Here is a 22,556-nt window from a genome sequence, read left to right as displayed (position 1 = left end):
GAAGAGCAGTTGTAAATTATCCTGCATACAGTATTCAGCGACACATTACATGCTTCCCTTCCAGCTTTGATTTTCTGTATAGCTGCCAGTTTGTCAGCAGGAGCTTGTTTGTTTTGTAATCTACAGTTGCTGGATGATGGATGTTGAATGATCTGTTTTGTGCATCAACCCCAAGGCTTTGAATCCCTGGCGGGGGTCTTTGCAAAGGTGTGCATTCGGACCTCAAAGAAATGCGAGCAACTGAAAATGTAGTCATAAAATGGAGGTAGATCTTAAGAGATGTAGCCAGTAGAGTAGTGGGTGTTTATCATGTGGTAATCCTCTTTTATTAAATAACTGCCTGCTTGTGTGTAATTCATTGTCATATTCATCTCCATACAGTTTTGCAGCTCGCTCACCACCTGTGTTCAGGGTTTGGGTTATTGTGTGAATCTATTACACACTTTCGGATGTCACTGTCCTCTGCAACCATCCTCTTCCCCCTATTTGTCTCTAGTCCCTTTCCTCCCCTGTGTAGACTTACCAGTGATTTGCTGCAGCAATACTCAAGGTCTCAAAGAAAGACTCTCTACATTGTGTTATCTGATATTCTTTCCACAGTGGTAGCACAGGCCTATGTCACTTGCTCTCAGTGGGTCCCACCTAGTGAAGCAACACTTTAAATCACTGACTGAATTTAAAAGGACTCAGAAGTTTGTAATTTGAGAAGCACAGAGAGAAACGTAGCTTAGCAGACTGGCCAGGCAATGGCAGGATGTGATACCCACCGGCTGTCTCTGCTGACAGTTTGTGATGACCGTCGGTTTTATTGACCGGTTAATGCATGGACTGCGGCTCAGTGTTTTTACTGACCGCCCCATGCTCTGGGAGTAAGGACCCTGTTAATCTTTAGCAGCCACAAGCTTTTATTCTGGGGAGACTGCATTTCTGCAGTCCTGGTACTGACTGCAGTACAGCTGAAGATGTGTCTGAATGTATCCCTTTGTGTGATACAGGATTATGACTCCTGACCCAGGAAGTGTTTCCTAACATGCAGATAATGTCATCGCCCCGCAGATACATTATGTCTATACAGGTCAGTCGGTCATTCTGGCTACTGGACTTTTCTAAAGGAATTTACCTGTAGGTGGTAAACACAATTCCTCTCAGGAACCTACTGGATGAGGTCATTAGTTACCCAACCATGATTAAAATATAGTGCCTGATGTGCTTTTAAAAATAGATTTGAGAACCTTATTTTAGGAAACCCATGTTGAAATTGGATTTATAACAAACGTTTGAAAAAGACATCAACAGCTTCATGTGATGAACTGTTTTCAGCTTGTCCCGTGATTTGCTTGAGTGAGTACCTGGTCGCTGGACTCCTGTCATACACTGTAGGAGATGCAGCGATTTATTATTATTTTTTTTTACTGGTTGCTTCCAAAAGCTGCTGAGAAGGAGTTCCCAAGAATGTAACATAACTACTTTACCAGCTCTTGTACAGTAAGCAGTCCTGCTTGTGAACACTTGAGAAAGTAGAAGAAAGCTCAACAGCGGCTCTGCATTCCAGTCAGTCACTCAGAGAAGCAGAAGCAGTCCCAGAGGAGCTGTAGAGTTGTGATTTGCGTTCTTTGATGTGCACTGCCTTGGTGCTCACGTTTCACACGTTACACTGGGCAGAAGAAAAAACAATGATGGTGATGGTTTTATTAAATAAACCCAGGAGTCGAGGCCTTATGCCCCTGAATAATGCTGCCTGTCATTACAGCAGAGTCTAAGAAGTGACGCACAGTCTGCAAACCAGTGTTTATTAAGGAAGTCAGGCTCTGTTTGAAAAAAACATTGGGGATTGAAGCAGCCAAGCTGGGATACTGAATGATGAATGCCTATCCTCACATTTTCTATAGCCCCTAGTAGCTCATTATAATGCTTCATGGAGGGGAGTCTACTCCAGTAAATGTTTCATTATGAAGTAGCCAGAGAGATTGAAGTTCAGAGTTTGCTTATAAACAATGAGGACAGAAGTCGTCAGAGGGATTTGATGATTGTGTAAATCAAGAAATGCAAGGCTATAAACAGAATGGACCTTGCAGGAAAGCACTTTGGTTGTTTTTAAAGAAAAAAAAAACCATAATGTGCGAGAGTGGAGTACTGCAGGTTTTTTTGACACAAGTAATGGTTGTAAAAGCGATGTAGGTTGGCACTGAAGAAAAATTTGTGCCTGTATAGCTCTGTGTTTTGAAGTGCATTACAGAAAGTGTAAGACATTCACTCTCTGAGTGGGGAAGGGAGTAACTGCAATGCTGGACACGGTGTAGAAGATGCAAGGTTTAAATAGTACTGGGGATGGGGCATAATAAAGAATATGCAGCTCGTACAAAAATTTAAAACCATAACAGTAGTGTGGAAATGAATAGATACCTCAAGATTTGTCATTTTATATATGAGAATTTCAATTTTCGGTCAGAAATCAGGGATATAGAAACAATAGGCACTCGTGTGAAAATGTTAGACCACTTTGGGCTTTAATTAAACTACTTCTAAAAAGTCTTATGCATTTTACCATTTGTGGCTGTGTTCCTTTTCTCTTACTATTTTAAATTAATTCCATGGTCATCAATTAATTTAGACAATCACTAATTTGCATATTTTGACAATGGTCCACAATTTTCAGTTACAGTGGTTTTGATTTCATATGCACAAATCAAAATGACAGAAGCAATGGGGTGTTCTAATCATTTTCCACACTACTGTAGAACACTGTCTGCTGCACTTAAAAGTTTATTTTCCGATGAGCAAAACACAAGTAAATAATACCGTACTGTCGTTTGCTACTTGCCAGCTTTCGTCTCTTTTCCAGCTTCCCATGAGTCAAAGTCAATCACCACTTCCCAGTTGAACCGTCTAGTGAGCTCACCCCCCCGCCCTATAAACAGTGCAGCTGAAGCCATAAATACAGTCTGTCTGCTAAAAATACAAAGCAATCCCCGTGCAAGGAAGAGGAGATGAGATGTCAGGTGGTTTCTGTCTGGTCTGGAATTCATCCTTTGAGTTTGGCAGGACTGTATAAACCTGTCAGGGCTGGTGGACAGACCCACATTGGAAGGAAAGCTAATCAGGAAAAAAAAAAAAAGCTGCAGCCTAATTTTTCAGATAGATAGATAGATAGATAGATAGATATCCCTCAAATGCATCCAGGCTACCTTGCATAAAAACAAGAAAAAAAAGCTAATGCATCAGCCCACTGCACCGCCTAGCCCCCCCATTTTTTCTACATTTTTTCCAATAGACTAAAGGAGTATCGGGCTCAGTGGAGACAGACAAACTAGTTTCTGATGTAATGACTATACACAAGCTTGTTGTTTTATTCAAACCTTGTACTGTATGCATCCACTTGCAAGCAAATTATATATTAACCATAATATGCTCCTGCTCGGTTCTTTATACACTGGCTTGTTGATGCCAGTTTCCTGTTTTTACAATCCCACTTGGGGTGAATGCTGAGTGATGGCCTGCTCAATGGCTGCTGTCTATTTTGTGTGTGTGTGTTTGTGTTCTCCTTTATGGCATTCACAAATTTAATTGTAAGCTACTTTATTTGTACTTCAGTCATTTTCAATAGGACATGTTAATACCTAAGGTTAAGCTCTGTAAAGAATGTAAAAAAAAAAGAAATAATTTAAAACTCTTGCCTCTGAATCACTGCATGAACAAACAGCTGTACTAACTTGCACTGATTCTGCATGCCTCTTCATTAGAAAGAGTGTGTTCCTGATCAGGTGTTTGTAAAATATCCTTGCTCTTATTGTATTACTTGTATTACGTGTATTGTAACACTTGAAATGTATTTGCTTACGATTGTAAGTCGCCCTGGATCAGGGTGTCTGCTAAGAAATAAATAATAATAATAATATCCATCCGGTAGCAGCTTTCTCACTCTATTTTCAGGCCATGCCTGGTATACAGCACAGTTGGATTGCATGGCCCCTTTTTGAATACCCTTGCTTTGTGGTGCACTTTCTTTCCCACCTGTACTACTTCCTTTATGACGGTGTCTCCTGAGACAGTCCTGTGTGTGATTCCGGAATTCCTGGTGACCAATCAATGGAATGAATCGATAGAAAAATCAATGTTAATTTCATTATACATTTTTTGTTTAACTCACTATTTCTCTATGCATGGGTTTCTATGAAAAAACCCTTGTCAGCATTGTGAAGCTGCTTTTTCTTGGGGTAATGACTTGTATCCTTTATATACATGTTTTCTATTGATCCTAAATGCTGCTTTGGTACAGGAGAACCCAAATAAATGACCTTGTATTTTGTTATCTGTCATCAAAGCTGTTTTGGTTTTGGGCTTCTGACCGGTCAACCTTGAAGGACGGATTTGTAATGATTAAGTAAAGCTTGTGTATTTTGTGAGGTTAGCTTCAGCAAGACTGCCCTTTGCTTTGAGAGAACAATGCAAGACCTGTTTTTTTTTTTTTTCTGTTAACAATTAAGTGTTTTTAATGCAAAGCGTAAGGGCCTGCAAAGGTTGCGTAACTCATTCTGTGCAGCGCTTTGAAAATGAACAAGGTGTGGAGGATACGAATGCCAGCAAGAGGTACAGACTAGACATTTCTACTTCATTTAGAAGTTTTTTTTGTTGTTGTTGTTGAACAAGAAAATGAAAGAATTTTCAAGTCCATTTTGGAGTTATAATAATTAAGTTTTAGCCTGCAAGACAACTAGCCAAGCTAGAGGCTTATAAGGTTGTCTTGCCAACATGTTAATTTGCTACTGTAAGTTTTTTTTGGTGATTTCCAGTCCATGAGAGCTGCCTCGACCTGCAGTGAACCATTTAGTTGTGAATAAACTACCTGCCTAAATGAAAAATTAGAAAGCTGCTGGGTTATGTTTGGGAATTGATAAACATCAGGATGTCCGGGTATTCCTAAGTTCACAAGATACCCACTACATAGTGATTTAACCCATATTGATGAGTTTGAACGTGCAAAAAGTTTACACGCTTAAAAGAAATCCTAAGAAATTGCATAATTTGGTTATAGCCGAGGACAGAGGGAGGGGGTATTTATTCCAAAGTCACTTTTAAAGTCCCACTTTTAAAGGCAATTTATAACCCCCAACTGTAGCAACAGCATGAGGGTTTGACTCGCTGATGTAGATACAAGCTTTTCACGGTCAGAGGGAAATGTGTGTGGCTGTTGGTTTCTGAGACTCGTGTGCTAGACCTTATTCCTAATACTGTATCTGCAAAGCCCCCCTTCCTCTAATATTAATCAGCCAGTCAGTAGCAGCCAGCAAGCTGGTGCAGGTCTTCATAATTGTTTCCTACCATCTTATTTCATTTCCTTTCTGTTGCGCTGGTTGATGTGGCTGGCTGATGGATGTTTAATTTTCCCTTGAACTTTTCCCTTGCCCAGCCCCTTCCACACTGAACTGCATGGAGCAGTCGAGAAGCATGCGATCCTGAACGCAGTACCCAGGAGTACCCCATGCAAATCTTACTGAATTTTTCTTTGGTACAGGCTCCAAATACATACAGCAAAACCATTAAACAAATGTGTTCAAGAGGTATGCTGTTAGAAGTACTGTAAGCTTCCAAATGCTTATTACACTAGAATTTGTATTAAAAATAATAAATTCTTCACTTGCCTAAAACATTTTAAAAACTATAAACTTGATGAACCAGTAAGTTGGCTATCCTGCTGCAGTCGCTTGTCTCTGCTAGTAAATGAAGACTTGCATTCTGTGTCGCTTGACAGCTCACTCCACAAACTAGACAAAAAAATACAGTAATCAGTTCACACTGAATTATGATAAACTTATTGCATTCATTTTAGTAGAGCTATGACTAAGACAATACTTGTTGTATTACTGTAGCTTTTAGGTAGAATTATAATAGTTTAATTATAAATAAAAATGATACTTCACTGACAGTGAATATGCAGCCTTAATACAAGTTATGGTGCTAACCCTGTGTATCTTGAACTTTGCTTCTCTTTGCAGTGTTTTTCTATATGTATTTGTGTCTGGTGAGTTGTATTGTGTTTGTTTTAGCTACGATAATCCACCTGCATACACAGCTATCCTTGTTTTTACTGGGTATGTGGGAGGCATGAGGAAAGTTCTCATGACATAATATGAATGAGAGAGAGACTGGGGTACAACGCTACCCTGGGGTACCACGTGGTGTCTGAAAACAGCCTTTTAATGTCTGTGTGTGTCTCTGTCTCTCTCTGTGTCTGTCTCTCAATGCTGTGCGAACTTGTCTGTGACAAAAGGGCATTGTCTTTCCCTGTTTAAATCTTGCCTTTGGTCCTAACAACACCCCTAACATACATATAGGTACGAAGTTTTGAAAGGCCGGCAACAATATGGCGTTGATTTACTATTGGAGGAATACTGCCTTTCCCTTTTTTGTTTGACCCTGTTAGCCACTGGGAGACCAGGGCTTTGGGAGTGTTTGTGTGCAAGGGGTTGTGGCTGGTGTCTTTAATTAATGAATGTGAGCTGAAATTAAACTGGGGTCCTTTTAAAATGAACTGGATGGAATCCAGCTTTGGCTGCATCCTCCATTTCCTGACTCCAATTGAGGGCCGTGCTATTCTTATTCCTCATCTGAGGTTATTCCCACATAGCGCCAGACAAAGCTGCTTCCGATACGAGCACAGCCCTCCTGAATATCAAGCAGCCCTCACACTGGCTTGTGAGTCCAGACACGTAGATTTAAAGCATTTATAGAAGTGCAACCTGGGTCAAGGAGGGGAGGTACTGTACACTGTTTTTATACTATATAATTACATGCAAGTTTATTTTGCCCAGGGACTGCCTGCTGATTTAGTTGAACATCTTTCACATTTTCTACATCCCCCTCCAGCCCAAACTGCAGTAACTGGACTCCATCATATCGATCTCAGCTTTGCATTGCACTGGGAGTGAGGACAGATTAGCCGTTTCACATTTGACTAATTTGACAGAATCAAGTAACAATAATAACATGAATCGGTAAGGTCACCTGCAGTTACCTTCCACACCAAGTTATGTTCAGATTCAAGGCTTACATTAGTTACTTAAGCAGTAGACGCCTGATTAGAAGTTAAAACCCAAGCCATTAGCAAAGCCACGTCTGTAAAGACATGATCTAAGGTAATAATTGATAGTCTGGGTTTTATTGCCATTCGAAACTGCTAAACTGTGCTTCTAATTTGTTATTTTAAACATTTAAAATGTAAACACTTAAAAATCTCAATTCTGGTTTATTTCCTTCCTGATTGGTGGATAAGAGTCCTGGTGGGGTTTTAATGTGGTTTAGCAGATGAAACATGCTGTAGGTATTTAAAAAAAAAAAAAAAAAAAAATTGTCAAGCTTTGGGGAAAATTGTTTCAGTCCTTCAAATTAAATTTGTCACCAACACCTTTTTTAAATGAATTCCTGCATACTACCAATTTAAATGGAAGTCTCCAGAACTGATAGTCGGGAACACGTAGCTGTAAATAAGATGCCCTGTCATACAGGGTTAGGTATATATTCATTTTCTCCGTTATCAAAGTCTGTCTAGACGTTACTCAAGCTGAACGTGATCTTCAGCTCCTGCGTCCTTTCTTGGTGCTTTCCCTGGAGAGAGTCTGACTGTGCGAGGAGCCCATTCATCCTGAGTAGACTGCTGTTGAAACCCATTGAGAGAGTGAGAGCAGAGGAGGGCTGCTCCAGGAATTCATTACCACCGTGTACAGTTACAGTGCAGTCAGGCACTGACTTCTCCAGCTGTCTGAAGCTGACACAGTTGAAGTGTGGCCCTCAGCTCTCCTACTCACCTGCTGTCTCTACGTTTCATCCCAGTATACGTTTCATCCCATCTCTGTATACACGTCACTTTTTGCATGACTACAGCAGATGCCTTTTAAAAGTGGAGTAATTCAATAGTTTTATAGTGTTTAGGGTTAAAGTTATTATTATTATTATTATTTGTTTATTTAGCAGATGCCTTTATCCAAGGCGACTTACAGAGACTAGGGTGTGTGAACTATGCATCAGCTGCAGAGTCACTTACAATTTCGTCTCGCCCGAAAGACGGAGCACAAGGAGGTTAAGTGACTTGCTCAGGGTCACGCAATGAGTCAGTGGCTGAGGTGGGATTTGAACCGGGGACCTTCTGGTTACAAGCCCTTTTCTTTAACCACTGGACCACACAGCCTACAATAAAAGATCCCCACTCTGTTTTGAAGTAGCAGCTGATACAGTACTGCAGAATCAACAGCATCGGGGTCTGCTTCTTTACAGGGTGCTCAGAATGTCAAAGCCATGATGTGATAAGCAGATCACACTGTGTCTCGAATGCTCTACTTGCTGGTCCAGTAAAAAAAAAAAAAGTGAAGGAACTTTCCTGTGCTGTCACCCGTGTGTTTTGGTTACTTCCATAAAGCTTGGTGTAGAAAATTGCTCTTAATTTTCTGTATTTGGTTAATGATGTGTTGGGTTTTCTAATGTAGGTGCACTTAGAAATGTCATTAGTATATTGTGTTGAGCCATTCAAAAGAGAATAGCTTGGTGGTAAAGTACTCTGTTTCCCCAGAAGAGGGCACTCTGAAATGTGTAGGTTAAGTCTAGCGAATATGGATATCAGGACTTTATTGTGTCTTGGCAAAGTGTGTTTCCCAGCGTTTCAGAAGCCGCTACAGCTGATTAAAGTAATCGATGTGAACATTGACATACGTGCACTCGGAGACATGCCAATCAACTGAAGCTGGCATGTCATTCTAAGCAGGACTGGGCTGTAAGACCTAATATACTTTATTAAATGGAAGCAATATAACTCATCAAATCTTGTCTGCAGTAGGGATAGGAGGGACTTGGCAGAATGTCAGTTTATGAAACACTGACTGCTTTTTAAAAAAAAAATGCTATTAACAAACCAAAATATGAATTAATAAAAAAAATCCCTTGAATTGAGCTGAACCTGACGCCTCTATTTCCTTTCCAGAACATTGACATCACAAACTTCAGCAGCAGCTGGAACGACGGTCTGGCGTTCTGCGCTGTCCTGCACACCTACCTGCCTGCCCACATCCCCTACCAGGAGCTCAACAACCAAGACAAGGCAAGTACTGCAGAAACACACTGTGCTCAAACTCCTGCCTTTGCAAGCTTGGCTGTAGAGATATTATTATGCCTTTGCGATGAGGATAGATTTGAACCGCTCGTCCAATTGTGATGAAACTTGAATTGTACATGATGGTTTGTAGGTCAGCGTGATCTCCTTTTTCATGGTACTGATGGGAGACTACATTTGGGGGCTGATTCGTGAAAGTGATTTACAGTATAATCGTAAATCTCAAAAAACTACTCACTTCTAAATCTTTTGTAGTCATTTTTGTATTACTTTAGTTTAAATACATGTTAATTTGGATTCATATGTTGTTTTTTTCTGACTTTATGTGAACGAAAATACACGAATTAGCCTGTTTTCTCATTGGAAATAGGTAAATTTCAAAATATCACTGTCCTGGTCACAAAAGCAAAGTTTGTGGGGAATAATAGCCATTTTCTATACTTTTGAGGCATAAGCAATTAGGAAATAACACTTACTACCCAGGAACCAAAAAAAAAAAAAAATAATTGTTACACGGAATTCGCTGCAAAAGATCCCCTCAAACACTGTGCATCAAATAAAGGAAGTTCTTGTTTTTATCTTTCAGAGAAGAAATTTCACACTTGCCTTTCAAGCAGCAGAGAGTGTTGGCATCAAATCCACACTGGTAAGAAAAAACTGCTAATGCAATGTATTTTATTTTAACTTTCACTTTTTGAAGTTATAACCATTGTACAGAGCAAATGTATCTACCAGAAAACAGCCGACTGTACTTTGTTTCAAACTAAAATGTTCCTAACAAAATTGCCCATGCTTCCTTTGAAATCTGCCTCACCTCTGTCTATATACACGTCACATTTTGTTGGTGTTGCCTTCTTGCTACTTAGAAGGGTGCCGATCTGGTTCCATTGCACGCACGGTTGAGTGATTGCATTCTTCTGGCTCAATGTGTGGTGTTCAGTTGACCAGTCATTCTGTAAGTTTGGTGTTCAGAACTTGGAGGTTCTACTGTGTTTTGAAATGCTGCATATTTAATACACTTGCAGTTACCCACAGCATGTGAAGCAGCAGTTACTTAAGAGGGAAATCTTGATGGGGTCATTTTAAAGAGGAGTGATCAGCTACTTTATCAATTTCCCAATCGAATGACAGACCCGTAATTGACAATAATCAGTGTATTGAGAACAGATTTTTTTATTCAAAAGCAAGAAACACTGCAGACTCTTCATGAAACCCTGTGACTACAACTTAAAACATGCATGTTCTAATATATATATATATATATATATATATATATATATATATATATATATATGAGATGATTTATTGCCGAGTACCCCTTTTTTTTCTTTTTTTTTTGTTTTAAAGTATGCTTTTAGTCAGTTCATTGATCTGAGCTGCTGTCTCTTCAGTTGGTGTTATAAAAGGCTTCTTTTTAAATTGTATTTCCTCTTAGGATCATCGATCGGTTTAACATCACAGTAGGACTTTCGCATTGACTCGGGTACCTTGTTATTTGCTTTGCTTTTATTCAGTTCTTGCATATTTTCCAGAACAAGATCTTCTTAGCAACGCGAGGAAAATAAATGATGGGATTTCATCCTAAATAAAAAGCTGTTCTGTAGAGCTGAACTTTAAATACATTATGTTTTGTACAACAACAACATTTCATTGAACTAAAGTGTGACAGCTCTAACCTCTTCAGTTGTCTTACATCGAAGAAACCCAGGGTGTCAAATAATGCATTTAGGAGAGAAGTATTGTTAATATATATTCCGAAAGGACACAAGGCTATTGAGTGTTCCGGCATGATGAGGGTGTTAGAGTAGTGTTGAGGTATGGATTGCTTTTACAACTGCCCTTCCTGCATATGATATCATGGTAAATGGAACAGATGGCCAGGGAGAATGCTCTTGTTTACAGTGGTTCTACTGAGCTCTGTAGAAGGTGAAGTGTAGCATTTAGAGCAGGGCTTCCCAACCCCATGTGTAGCTTTTCAATCCATCTGAGCTTTCAGTTACCTAACTAAACCCTTAGTTGAAACAGAAGTGAAAACAAAAAGGTTTGTTGATTTATTAATTGACCACAAGATCTTTATCTCTTCTCAGAACTGCCTGTAAATAACGAGGCGATACTTCCTCGAAGGCTTTGGTGAAGTGCAGAGTACTGTTCCTTTAATGTTGTTAAAACTTCATATTTTTTTTTAACCCTATGCACCTCTTTAAAACTATTCCAGTAAAGGTCAATGTGCCCAGTATACAAACCTAGATTTGACTGGGAAGTTGTTATAGCAGCAATTGGAAGCCTGTTTTGAGGGTTGGTTGCACATTTTGCTTTTCAGTTATAAATATTGTTCATTTTAAAATGCTGGATTCATTTCCAAATACTCCAGTTCAGATTGTTTTGTCACAGGTGTCGTCTCCTGTTAGGAAAACAGCAAACTGACAAGAATGACACCACAAGCACAAACAATATTTCAGTCCTTTGCCCACCCAATCTGTACATAAGTCTGTATTACCCGAAATCACCCTAACTGCACCAGCACGCGTTGCTATAATAGTTTATTTTTTTATACATTCTATATTGCTTACTAATCATACAGTTTCTGAATTTTAGTTTTACATTTTCATTGCAAGAAGCCTTGATTTCACTTTTTTGTTGCACTGTAAGTGTGAATGTTATACTTTTAGTTTACAGGTCTACAAATGGCCTGGTCTTTTCTAATTGAATTTCTCTTCATTCGATTACAGGACATCAACGAGATGGTCCGCACGGAGCGTCCAGACTGGCAGAGTGTCATGACTTACCTCACAGCTATTTACAAGTACTTTGAGACATGATGTCCCCCTGCCTGGACTCCAGTAGAGGACTGTCTCTGAGAGCGACCAACCACTAAATCACCTGCTGCAAACAGACTCCCAGCAACATGCAGGGATACCCAACTTAACAGCATTAAAGCTAACAGACACCACAGTCAGCAACACCTCTAGATACAAGCTGACTGCTTTGGGAATCCCATCCACCAATACTGACCAGCTGCACATGGGAGGCACACAGTACTGTATGTTGTCTAATATAGTAATTACAGCCACACCCAATCGCTGCTGGGAGAGACTCATCCGGGGAAAGGACAAGACTGCAGGGACATTATCACAGTTAAGTTTTAGTGAAGGAAACAAAAAACCCTCTGATTGCTTTTATTGCAGGTAAAAGGCTTACCAGCGATCAAGAAAATAAGGTGTTACAATAGTACTACAAGCTGTCTGGCTGCACCATGTATAGAAGCTAATCATGCATTGAATACAGACTGGTACTGAGCTGTGCAACAGCACGTTACAAGGAGGGGAGGGACTCAAATCCTTTTTTGCAGGATGATTTCAGGAGTATCCAATGTTTTTTTCCAACTTTGGTAACAGCGTAAAAAATCTTTTCTTTTTGCAGCAGTAGCTTCTGTCATTTTTTGCTGCTTTAGCACTGCCTTGAAGTTTTCAGTCAAGCTGAAATCACAATTTAGTACTGAAACTAGCACAAGAAATAACCACATAGAACCTCTGCGCTCTAATGCAGCAGGTGTTAATCTTATAGGGTACGAGCTTTTAGACACAGCACAGTTCTGAGGAAACGATAGTATTGGTACAGTATAGTCAAGTACTGCCCATTCACCTTCACACTGCATCGTTTCTGATTGCAGTGGTAGTTCATAGTTTCACACTTTATTTAAACACTTAAAGCATTTTGAAACTTGCTTAAAAACAAAAAGAAGCACATCTACAAAGCTATTTCCCCAGAAGTTAATTGATTCTATGGTAGCTACACATGTGTGTCATCTGAATGAATAAACCACCTGCCTTTAGTTCATGCACTGACTTGCCAACCATAGCACCATTTTTAATCACTTCACTTCCAGGAACCTCAATAATACAGAAGATACAACACCCCTGCCTTACACTTTAAATCAAGTCTCTGTTAAAGCTGGGGGAAACCCACTATCCCTGTGTACCTATTTCTCCTTTGCAGCTGGTAATGGGGACATTTCACACAAAATAACTTACAAGTGGAGGTGAGAATGCCAGCCTCAAGCCAAAATTGTAATTTTGTTATTGTGTTATTTTGAAGTTGGGGCTTTTGTGTTGTGGATGCTATAGTCATCAATACCAAACACTTTTTAAAAAGCCAGTGTTACACAAGGATGTGTTTTTTTAACCTCACTAGGACAAAAAAAAAAAAAACGGACATGGACTGCTCTTGTTTTGAGGGTTTATTTTACTGTCTGTTTTTGTGTTCCCTTCTCATTCTGTTACTGGTTTCCACAGCAACACAAATCCATTGTTTTTCATGACTCCCGACAACCAAATCTAGACAAGCCATCATTCCAGTGAAGCATTGGCAGCCATTGTGTTTTGTGGCGTCCATGGGGCGATGGTAGCTCAGCCTCACGTAGTACTGTGCACTCATCTCAAGGCTTCAAGATCACAATGCTGGAACCCATTCTACGATCTCTTAGACAGTCACTCCTGTACTGTACAAGTATTTGAGGAATGACATATTTGGTAAAAACCACAAATTTACAACTTATTGGGGTTTCCAAAAGTGAAAAATGAATCAAATCAAACATCAGCAATAACCCCAGATGTCAGTACTACGAGGCACGAGTGTGGGCTGTATTAAGAAATGCCTGACTCCTCGCTTTTTTTTTTTTTTAAAAGCACAAAAATAAAACAAAATGGGGGCAGTCCATTTTAAGGGGTGGTTACACATTTTTTCCTAAATTCAGTTGCCTTTTGGACCATGCTTTTTTGTGTACTGTAAAGTTAAGCTATTTTTATGACTTCACACATGGTTTGTGCCATTGTTGAGTCTACCTGCCTGCCAGGATATAAGCTACCGCTTATGAAGACACCTGGAAGAGGGTTCGAACTGGATCCTTTGAAACGATATGTTCAGATAAAATTGTCTTTCTGCCTTAATAGCTTTGATGATTTAGCGCTTAGCTTTTTTTATTATAGCAATCATTCAAATTAAAATGTATCTGTATTCCACTGCCAGGCCATGCAAGGACTAGGCTGTTAAACATCACTTGACTCCCACATAAGCGTAAGCAGTATGCTGAGCTCAGGGCCTCTGTTTTAAAGCATTTAGAGGGGGTTAAACAGATTCTGGAGCTTGAAAGACATTACACAGGCAGTAGGGATGGTGTATAGTTTTAATGTTACAAGGAGTCTGCCAGTCAAGCCCCCTGGGTTAGTCGGCTTCAATGGACTGACACTTCCGTGCACCTCTCGGTTCAAGTTATGTTTAACATCTATATACTCTGTCTCTTGTATTTCTAATTACCTATTTTTGGGCAGTACAGCCATCCTCCAGTCATCTCAGGTGCCTATGGAACACATTTTATTTAGTTCAGTTTACTGCACAGGGGTTTGCATGAGGATTGTGATTGGTTTGGTCACAAAGAACCACTTTCACGATTACTGTACCAGGAGCTAAAGGGTTTAATGAGTAAACATGGCCTGGCAGGATAAACTGGGGACCCATGATCTGTATGGCCTCCTGCTTCTGTTTTATTTATTGCATGACTTTGGACATCCACTGCGAAGGATACAGCAGCCTCTCTCTGGATTACTGGCACACAGCAGTTAAACCTGCAGCAGCTGTAGCCTGTAAAACCTGTCAATACATAACAATGGAGAAATGCTGCAAAAACTGCTTAAGCAATCACATTTTCTTTTAAGTTGTTATCTTTTGATGGATTAAGTACAGTTTTGTATTCGTGTAGCTTTTATAGTTTAAGGAAACCAACAAGAATCTAATTTCAACATGATACTGTATTTAATCCTTCAAAACATTAAGGTCTGATTGCAGGCTGCACTGGGTGTTGCATGTTTTGGTGTAGGTGGGTTGCAACATTGGGGTAAAATACTGAACAGTTGAGCATTTCAAGTTCTGCACACTATTGATGCTACAGGTTTGAATTGAGACAATCGGTTACTGTTTGCCTTGTAATTCATTAAAAGGGGATGTTGTATCTAACTGTTACCTAGCCGAAGATTTACACAATGAAAGGTGACAGCTTAGTCACCATTGTTATTCTTCTTGCAAAATGATGTCCATCAATAACACTTATTATTTTGTATGTTATGTTTTTTGTATATCTTCTTGAATGTATAATGAGACCGCTAAGGCTTTCTTTCTGTTTGAGTTAGTATTTGTGTCTTTGTTTTCATATCGTCTGCCAAACAGGCAACAGCATGGCAGTATATTATTAAGTTATGTATTACTTTTCATTACTTACCTGGGTGTTTTGTTTATTTTTTGTATACAAATATATAAATTTGTTGTTGGAAATCTATTGAGCAGATACAGGTGTCTAAGCAACATTAAAACCATTATCAGATCTTTGAACTGTTACATCATTATTAAACAACAATGAAAAAAAACGCTATTGTGCAGGGGAAAATTACACCATAACGGCTAGCTAAACTAACTTCGGCTAATGATAGGAGTAAAAAATATATCCCTATCAAAAGATGTTAAGAGTTTAATCACAATTAAATGGGCAAGTGAGCTTGTAAAACAATGAAATAACATTTGCCAGAAAATAATAATCAGTTTAATTCAATGGTACATGGAAGGAATCCAAAACAGCAAAATTAATCAAAACTGAACTGAGCCGTATGCATGACATTTTAATGTTTTACAGCAGGCAGACCAAAACACAAATTAGTAGTGACATCATAATTGTAATCATTAAAGCCCATGGCATTATAAACACTTTAAAATCATTTAGGTGAGTAAAACAAAGACACTTGCCAAATCTATTTTTAAAAATCAAATCAGTGTAAAGTAGGCATGCTTAGTTTGTGCATAGATAAGTGAACACTGTTGTGGACGTCTCTGTGAGTAGATGAATGCGTTTGGTTTGCAGTAGCCAGGCAACCAGCCCACTATCCCTGTGTAATAACCCACTCTCTGTAGGCAATGGCGGTCAATCTCTTATTGACCGGCAACTGCAGAAAATGACATTTATAACGAGCTGACTGAAGCATGTTTAAGCAATAAGACCTGACACAGACAGCGGTACGGAGTAGCCAGGGGCCTAGTTCAAGACCGCTTTCAATACTTTGAAATAGGTGCCGTTGTGATTCGGATTGCTGCGTGAACATAGACAGTACAGTACCAGGCATTATTTAAAAGGCATGTTTTCAGCCTACGGGACATCTTTTATTATAAATAAGCATAGTGTGCATTCAGGCAATTGGTAGCATCGACTAATGCTAGAGGCTGGTTGACTTTGATACAAAATGTATAACCTCTTCTGACCTGACAGAATTCTGTTAATTGGATTGAATTCCCCTTTGAACTGTTGATGATTGAGACCCAAAGAAATCAAATCAATTACAGAGAACAGTAATAACAAATAAGAAACATTCAATTCTAATGTGCACAGAGTCCAAGAGGGCGTGTATCCTTTGGGATCCAGATACACCTTTTATACACTGGGCTGTTTATTGTTTTTAAATTTTATCATCATAGAATTATAATCACATCTAGGAGTTGTTATAAATATCATAAAATCCTATTACCCTTGTAATGCGTAATTCTTGTTGAAAACATAAAATATCAGATTTTCACAGACAAACATTATGAATAAACAAACAAACAAGCAAGCATGTAAACTACATTGCAAAACTTGTTTTTGGTGCTTATGTCTTTGTAGTTTCTCAGTAAGTGATGTGCTGTTTGTAAGCAGTACTGAATTACTACATTAAGTGGGGTCACCAGCTGTAATGAGAGGCACTTGAAAATGAATCTGCGTCATGTGGAAGCACTTGAGAGACCAGAGGCAGACTCCAGTCACTTTCTGGATCCGTCAAACAAGACTAATTCCCCATCAACGCTTACCAATACATTTGAAGCCAACCTCAATGCTTTTGGGCAAGGTCACCTTCATCTTTGTTTTATACAAACCATTTCATATACCTAATGTGTGTGTTTTTTGTTTTTTTGTTTTTTTTAAATCGGTTTTATTATTTTTAGATTTGGACCAGTTTTGGTTTCCACTTATCAAGGGACCAGCTGACACACTTCCAAATAGATTTCCTACCATTGCCTAAAAAAGTTCAATTTTACCTACAGCTATGGCCAAACATTTTGTGTTTGCAAAGTCAAATGGACTTTCAATATCCATGAAAAGTATTTTTTTTTTCTTTTTTTTTTTTTAAACCAAGTGATGCATGACCCTTGAATTATACATTTCCTGGTAATGCATTTGACTGTCTGAAGGAATGAAGATAAGGCAGGTGCAGCATTTATTACACACTGTGACATGTGCTTGACTAGGAGAGGAATCCAGGGATTTGTCATTTTGAAAAACAGCCCGTCGCCTCCAGAAGATATTTGTATCCAACGTTAACAGAATGGCCATCATGCATGAATCAGTGTAAATGAGAAGACAATGCAGTGAACTCCTTAAACTGTGTGTCTCAAAAGCCTGAATTCTGAAGGGGAATGGTTACAGGTGCTCAGCTACTCCGAGGGACCTTGCAATTGAGAAACCACTGTGTCAAAGAGCCTGAAGCAGCTTCTTTTAAAAGACTGTTTAGTCCTGGCACTTAGGATTCTCCAGACAAACTCAAAGCCAGGTAACGGCTGATTTAGAGAAATGAGAAGAACTCAATATGGGAACAACAGGAAACAGAACCATTCGGAAGGATTCAAACAAATATTAAAAAAGCAATCATTTCCAGCTACTTTTTCTTTAAGGAGTAACATGCCTCAAAAACCCCCCTCAAAGGCTGCGGGTCGGGTGTTATTTTTTGAAAACGTCGCACAGCACATTGAGCTGGAGCTCACTAAAGGTGCTACAGAAACACATGCATAGGTTGGAGGATGTGAAGCAAGCATGAGGACACTTGCATCTCAGTTCAACATCGAGCTCTAGCATCCTGCATTTCCTTTTAACAGCTACACTCTTTCTCCACTGAAGTTCAGACCTTTCCTTTGGAAATGCAAGGCATTTCCTTGGATTCCAAAAGGAATTCCGTGGAAGAATTTACAATGCAGGAGAAAATATGTGCTGAACTCCCCTTTCCAGGATACTATTTTGACCTTACTTGGCACTCCACAACCCCGTTTGAGTATCGAGCAACAGCATGAAATAACGTATTGAGAAAGCAAAAGACAATATGAGAATGAAAAGATACTACAGTACCCAGAGGCAGGAAAAACACAGCCACAGTATTCCTGATGTATTGGCAGCACACTGCAGAAACCCCTTCATGTCTGGCAAGAAAGGTTAACAGATTACCTGACTGATGATACAGTACATATATTGCATGTTAGCAAATTCTGTGTAGAGTCTTTTTTCCTAGATAAGTGTTCATTGCAGTGGTGGAATGTGATCCTGATAAGACAGTAAGAGAAGGGGCATGGTCTACTGCTGGAGATGCTTCTTCAGCTCATGTGGTAGTTCCCTGGCCAGATGCTATTTTGGAAATGCCAGCCTGTTTGCAATCTCGGTAACACTTCATAACAAGAGTCAGTAGTTTCACAGCAATTGCCGGTGAAGCCACATATTCCCTTTGAAGTAGAGAATGCATTTGATGTAAATATCAGTTAATCAATTTAAAAAAAAATCATACAATTCATGTTGTAAACATTATAAAATACATAGATACATCCAAAGTCCCATTACCCTAATGTGTAGCTCATTGTTGAAAACATCCAATTAATCTGGATTTTCACACTAGCTCTCCATTGAAAACATTTTCCATAAACAGCGCCTCCATTATAATCCTGGCACAGGCCCCCTTAGTTTCATTTATTCTATTGCAGTACAAACTGCAGATGGATCAAAGTTTAAGTGTTGGAAGGAAGGTTAGGTTTTGTTATGAGGAGAGGATGTCTGGTGTGATCTGGTCAGGAAAGTCTTCCAAATCCCTCATCACATGGCTAGCCGCTGGTCAGGGCATTGGTAAACACTGAGCTTTCTTATCGTTCAAAGCAAATCCACTGGTGCCAGTGGATAAATAAACAGTATAGTATACTGTAGTTGGAGGAATGCAAGAAGAGCGAATAGCTCAGCACAAAGTTATAGCTATGCTAGTCTTTATAATGCATATGTTTATTTTGAAAGTCATGACAATTTCTTGTACCCAGTAGTAGAGGTCACGTAAACAGTTTTCAAAATGTCTAGAAATGTAATTTAACAAAATGTGATCAAAGGTTGTTTTTTCTTTTCTCTCCATTGAACTGAATGTGATCGTACTCGTCTGTGCAGGATGCTCCTGCAGCAGACTTGCATGACACTTTGAAGAGAGATGACCTTTTCTCTGTGTGAAACAATGTCACAGACTTCCATCTGACCTTTGTAAGTGTGCCCAAACTGTTAATTAGAAGACATGATTTATTTATATATACTGTGTGTGTGTATATATGTATAACAGAAAATACTCTGCATCTTTCATTTGAGAAATGCTCCACATAAAGGAATGCTTGCTTCCAGACTAGCGACTGCATTAAACTCCCAGCTGACTGGCAAACGTTTCTTCTTCTTCTTATTATTATTATTCGCATTGACCTTGTTTCTCAACTAAATCTGTCTGCCCATCTGTTACTCACAAGCATGGGATTTTTAATTATAAACTTCACAATCTATTATGTTTTGTGAGGAACAAAGTAATTAGAAGTGGATTAGAATTAAAAATATATAAATACATAAATAAAAACACAGCAGTGCTTTATGACCAGCACATCTAATGGAATGGATATGAATTGAATTAAGAGCTAATGGAAAAAAAGAAAATGGGCAGAATGCTTTTTAATGTCTCCGTAAACAGGCACTACAATAACCTATCACAAACCATCAGTGCAACACTGCATGTACACACAGCCATGCAGTACAACTATGAACAATGTTATTCTCTGTGCGCTGCTCAATACTGCAAGCTAATCATCAATATCTGAATAGCATTGCTACAACTTAATCGCTATTGTGCACGTAACTACACTGTGCAAAACAGACACTGATGGATGGCATTTCACTTTGTGATTTTTTTGCCAGTTTTTCAGCGCGTTCCATCTATAAAATGCTGCCCAATTTAGAAATCGTGTAAGATCTGGCTGAATAACAAGATGTAATGAGCGTTTGGGGAAACCAAAAAAAACAACCTGTGCTAGTTACACACAAGCTATCGTCTGGCAGAGGGTTTTTAGCTGTCACTCTCAGTTATTTATCCCCATGATTGAGAAAAGTAACTAATTTGTGCTTTAGGAATTCCTCTTATGCGTTTTCAGTTCCTGCATTTGTGATGCTGGAAGAGAGTGATGCTGAAGTCACGGGAACTGCTTTGCTCGCCTGGGTCATGTCTGCTGTTTTTGTAGTCAAGCCTGTATGTTTGAACAGCAATCTTAAGATGACCTTTCCAGTGTTTAACATGGGTATTAGTGCCCAATGATTCCTCACCAAGTGCATATGTATATTATGTGCTGATCAATCTGCATTCTGCACATTACACAGATCCCTTTAAATGGTCAAATCAAAGCACTGTCAACTCAAACAGCAGTCACAATTTAACCAGGCTGCAATGTTAGCCTTCAATCCAAGTTATCTACCATCCCTTTAAAGGACTACTGTATGTAAGCACCTAGTTTAGATCAATGGCATAGTGAAACAGTTTTGTTAACATGTGTTTGGATTCAATTAACACAAGTGTTGTATGTGTGTTTTATTTTTTTTACTTCAGATTGCTAAAGAATTAGAACAGCATGCTTTATATTATATATACATGTTCCCAGAGTCTCACAGTGCTCTGGATCCTGTCATGACTGTTCAATATCATGGCCTGGTTTATATAAACACGGACGCTGCATACTCTCCTGAGCTGTGCTGTGAACTTGTTCTGGCCTGTGTTTGGATTACAGTGGGTTGTTTTTCGATCCCGCCTACAGGGAGCCTTTGTGAAAGAGATATTTTATCGCTACCAGATTTTGACATTTAAATGTAGATTAAATAAAACAAAAGACATGTCACATATCTGTCTCTCTCTCGCTCTCTCTAATGAGCAGTCTCACAGATTTTAACATGCTCAGTTTATACTGCATTACAGAATGCCACTGGCAGCTCCTATCTCCTCTATCAGCTGACAAACACTGCATTTACAATCTTACATTGTCACAAATAAAAAAAGTGCAACCTGTTTCTATAAACTGACAGACTCATCTGTGGATGACTACACCTTTATCATTTGAACTCTTTTGTTAATTGTTGTAGAGATTTATTATCATTTTTTGTTTTGTGGCTACACTGGTTACCAGGTTGAGCATAAGCTTTAGGATATTCTACACGGACAAAAATAAATAAAAATCCTGTGGACAGCTGATCCCTTGCACCCCCAGGCCCTTCTATCTCAACAGTAACATCCTGTCATTGTCCACCGTGTGCTCGATGGAGATGCCAGTACTTTTCCGTTTCTCAAGCTGGTTTTCCCTTGATTAGATGACAGCTTGGTTCTGCAGGATGACTGTTTCTCTTTGAAAAGGGATACATTGCCTACATGGAAGCCTGTGTTCTGTATGATTCTCTATTTCCTTTTTCTTTTAGTTCACCCACCCTTCCCCTCTACAGACTGGTCATAATCATGGTTGCTGTCAACATTGAGCACTCACAGGGAGGGGATACTCCTAGTATAGAAATACCAACATACACAGTTCCTAATGAGTACACTAGAAAGACAATAGCCAAAACAGTCTACTACATGACTTTGTTTCGTATAATCTTCCGACTGAGCATTTTGATGCTGTATGAATGAACACCTCGTCTTATCCTCAATTATTATTCCAAACCTATAGAATTCAATGCATTTTGTATTTCTATTTCCTGTGCACCAATCATGAAGTTCCACCAGGTATTTGGTTGCAGACCCACTCAGCTGCAGTCTGTCTCTCTTCTGTGTAATCACGGAATCGTATGACATTTGTGAATCACTGAATGCAAGAATGCAATAAATTCTCAGAGAGCCACACAAAACACACATACATTACTAATGGAAAACAAGACAAGAACTTCGCATTAAATAAGTTTCACTATATGTTGGATAAAAAATAAATAAATAAAAAACACAATCCTTTATGGGTATCCTATGTATATCTACAGTGAGCCAGAGAGAGAGAGAGAGAGAGCAGTGCAGTGATCAAATGACTTCATAGCCCCCCCCCCCTTATAAACTCAGATGTAGACAGAGAGAGAGAGAGAGAGAGAGAGAGAGAGAGAGAGACGCAGACAGAGAATAAGTTCCTTTTTTTATACCAGCAACACAATACACTGCAGACCGAACTCGGGGACAAAGGAGAAGCGAGCAGAAGAGAGAAATCGACCCTGACAGAGGGATATTCAGTACTCCACACTGTAATATCATTCCACTTCTGTGCGTGACTAGGTTGGCTTGTTTTGTTCTGTATTTTTTAATGAATGTGCTGCACA

The 22,556-nt window shown here is 39.2% G+C and overlaps 1 protein-coding gene across 7 annotated transcripts in view; it reads left to right on the top strand.

Moving 5' to 3' along the window:
* LOC117426914 (cytospin-A-like) overlaps window positions 1-15,478 on the top strand; it is a 64,251-nt gene extending 48,773 nt beyond the window's left edge. For all 7 annotated transcript variants that reach the window (XM_059033187.1, XM_059033186.1, XM_059033191.1 and 4 more), the window contains 3 exons: window positions 8,969-9,085; window positions 9,684-9,743; window positions 11,827-15,478. In XM_059033187.1, the coding sequence (XP_058889170.1) occupies window positions 8,969-9,085; window positions 9,684-9,743; window positions 11,827-11,916 (267 nt within the window). In that variant the 3' untranslated portion in view covers window positions 11,917-15,478. The remainder of the gene's footprint in view (window positions 1-8,968; window positions 9,086-9,683; window positions 9,744-11,826) is intronic.
* Window positions 15,479-22,556: the final 7,078 nt, after the last annotated feature.

The sequence above is a fragment of the Acipenser ruthenus genome, chromosome 11 (assembly GCF_902713425.1).
Source record: "Acipenser ruthenus chromosome 11, fAciRut3.2 maternal haplotype, whole genome shotgun sequence".
In the NCBI taxonomy this organism is placed as follows: Eukaryota; Metazoa; Chordata; class Actinopteri; order Acipenseriformes; family Acipenseridae; genus Acipenser; species Acipenser ruthenus.
The sequence above is the reverse complement of the archived record's forward strand: the minus strand, read 5'-3'. Positions and strand labels throughout refer to the sequence as shown.